The 2,444-nt window shown below is 41.7% G+C and overlaps 1 protein-coding gene across 1 annotated transcript; it reads left to right on the top strand.

The window, feature by feature from the left end:
- The first annotated feature begins 570 nt into the window (after positions 1-570).
- Positions 571-1,393, top strand: LOC121997160 (probable glucosamine 6-phosphate N-acetyltransferase 2). The gene has a single exon (XM_042551427.1). It carries the CDS (start codon positions 646-648, stop codon positions 1,132-1,134), a length of 489 nt encoding a protein of 162 aa, XP_042407361.1. The 5' UTR covers positions 571-645; the 3' UTR covers positions 1,135-1,393.
- The last annotated feature ends 1,051 nt before the right edge of the window (positions 1,394-2,444 follow it).

Genomic DNA, 2,444 nt, shown 5'->3' with positions numbered 1-2,444 from the left:
AATTTGGAGCTTTAATCAACTACAACAAAGCTTCGGAGTAACAGAGAGTTTTAGTTTAAATCCAAAGATATGTAAGAGTAGAGTAGCAAATGTTGCTACTTAAGTTGAAGCCAGTAGCCTTATTACTTCATCAAATCTTATTCGACATGCAGCTTCTTCATGCTTCCATCCTTAACGAGGTGGTAAATTTATAGAAATTTTTATTTTAAATGAGGCACGTAATTAAAAAGATATCAGATTCCTAAGTTGTCCGTTGTAAACGCTTTTCAATTTATCCTGATGATCGATGAAAAATTTCGATGAAATTAAACCGATCATCCCAAACTCATATTACCCAATCTGATTAATCCTTTTTTTTTCATCCTTAATTTTTTCTGACCACACTAATTTTTTGATTATTCAGATATTCAATTATCTGAATTCATTAATCAATCAATCTAATTTTACAAAAGTTTTCTATTAACTTAAAAAAAAATTAAAAAAATACTTACAAAGACTTTATTATTGTTTCCTCACGGGTCTTAGTGGAATAGATCCGGAAGAATCGAACCTATTTAGTCGAATTCTGGACCCGCTCCGTTAAAGGAATAATAGCTTGGGGGAGAAGCTAGCTGTAGACGAGGAGGTAGCCCGGAATCGATCAGAATGGACGGCCGATCGGCGGCGACCAGAGTCGACGGCGACGACGACGAACTGCTCCCACTCCGCCGCCTCGAGATATCGGACCACGCCAAGGGTTTCGTGGATCTCCTCTCCCAGCTCAGCCCATCCTCCACTCCTCTCTCCGACGCAGATTTCCGTGCCCGCTTCGCCGATCTAGCCGCCCTCGGTGACGACCATCTCATCGTTGTCTGCGAGGACCGTGTCTCCGGACGTATCGTCGCCACGGGATGCGTCTTCGTGGAGCGCAAGTTCCTCCGCGGCGCCGGGAAGGTAGGCCATATCGAAGACGTCGTCGTCGACGCCTCCGCCCGCGGCCGCCACCTTGGCCAGCGGGTGGTCCGCTACCTCACAGACTATGCGAAGGCGGCTGGGTGCTACAAGGTCATCCTCGACTGCTCGATTGAACTGAGATCGTTCTACGAGAAGTGTGGGTTCAAGGAGAAGGATATCCAGATGGCTCTCTACTTCTGATTGGATAGAGAGGCCTTCCATCTGCATCATTTTTTCGGTAATGGGAGAAATTTTCTTCTCTGTTTTATGCTTTCCCTAAAAATTTTATCTAGGATTCCTTGGAAATCTTTTCTCCACCCAAAAATGTAGTCAACTAGAATGCCTAATTGCTAGAACGGGGTCCATTGTAAGATGCGATTAGGTTAACATTGATGCAAACCTTGCTTTTGCTTCCCTGAATTGGTAGCTGAAAATCCAAAATTTTGAGGGTCTCACTTTACATATTTTCTCTTATGTTAAGTTTGTTGAGCTCATATTATTGATAATGTCGGAGTTTCTGAGTCAAGGCAACTAAGTTGTCGTTTGGTACATGATGACTAATCTCAATTGACGCATAAAACGGGATAAAATGTTGGGAATTGGTCTTGTCGAGGTTCGTCTTTAATGCTTGAAATTGCTTTTAAGGGAAGACACTGAGAGTGTGAGACTTTATGGGGCTAGAATAACTAAATTGAATTTCGGTATGAGTAATTTGTACAATATGAAAAAAATGGCAGACCAAATAGTGAATTGGGCAGCTTCACTCGCTTGGCCCCCTTAGGCCTACCAATTAAAATGAGTGAATTGGGCATGTGCAATCAATGCTTGTAGGGCTTAGGCCTCCGTGTTGGCTAGGGACTGGTTGACGGGGGGCGCGGGAGATGAGTGAATCGCCTTTTGCCACTTGTAGAGTTTTATGATGCGTACGGACGGAAATGTGTCAATACTCTGCATTTCTTTTGGTACCGTCCCTACTCAATTACTCTCCACTATTCAACCCAACAAAAGCTGGAATCTGATGCACAATCGTTATCATCATCAAGCCAATGCTGTCTCAATTATTTACGGTTGGTTACATCAATTTTATCCCTCTCTGTTAAGGTTCTATGCGAACTTGTATCTCAAAAATTTGAATATGATAAATGGATACTGAAATATTCTATTCTTATGCTTAATCCCTATCTGAATGTGATAAATCAATATGTAAATCCACAGATACTCTACATAAATGTGGATAACATGCAGCTGCCAATGAATTTGTGGAAAACCAAATCAATCACGAACTCCATTTGTCTACACAACATTCTATTAAAATCCAATATACTCAACTATTATACGAACTTGACTTGAGAAAATTGGGAAAGTGTGAGTTCCTACAAAGTGCTGCTTGTTGCCATCTATAGTGACGTGCCGCGTGTTGGGGACAAACTCATTGATGAGGGATAATATATTATAGGGATGACAAGGAAAGCCTTAATAGGGTGGTTCAGTTAGATGTTTACATCGCTTTG

This window comes from Zingiber officinale, chromosome 6A, assembly GCF_018446385.1.
Source record: "Zingiber officinale cultivar Zhangliang chromosome 6A, Zo_v1.1, whole genome shotgun sequence".
Classification (NCBI taxonomy): Eukaryota; Viridiplantae; Streptophyta; class Magnoliopsida; order Zingiberales; family Zingiberaceae; genus Zingiber; species Zingiber officinale.
This window is presented reverse-complemented; position numbering and strand designations above follow the sequence as displayed.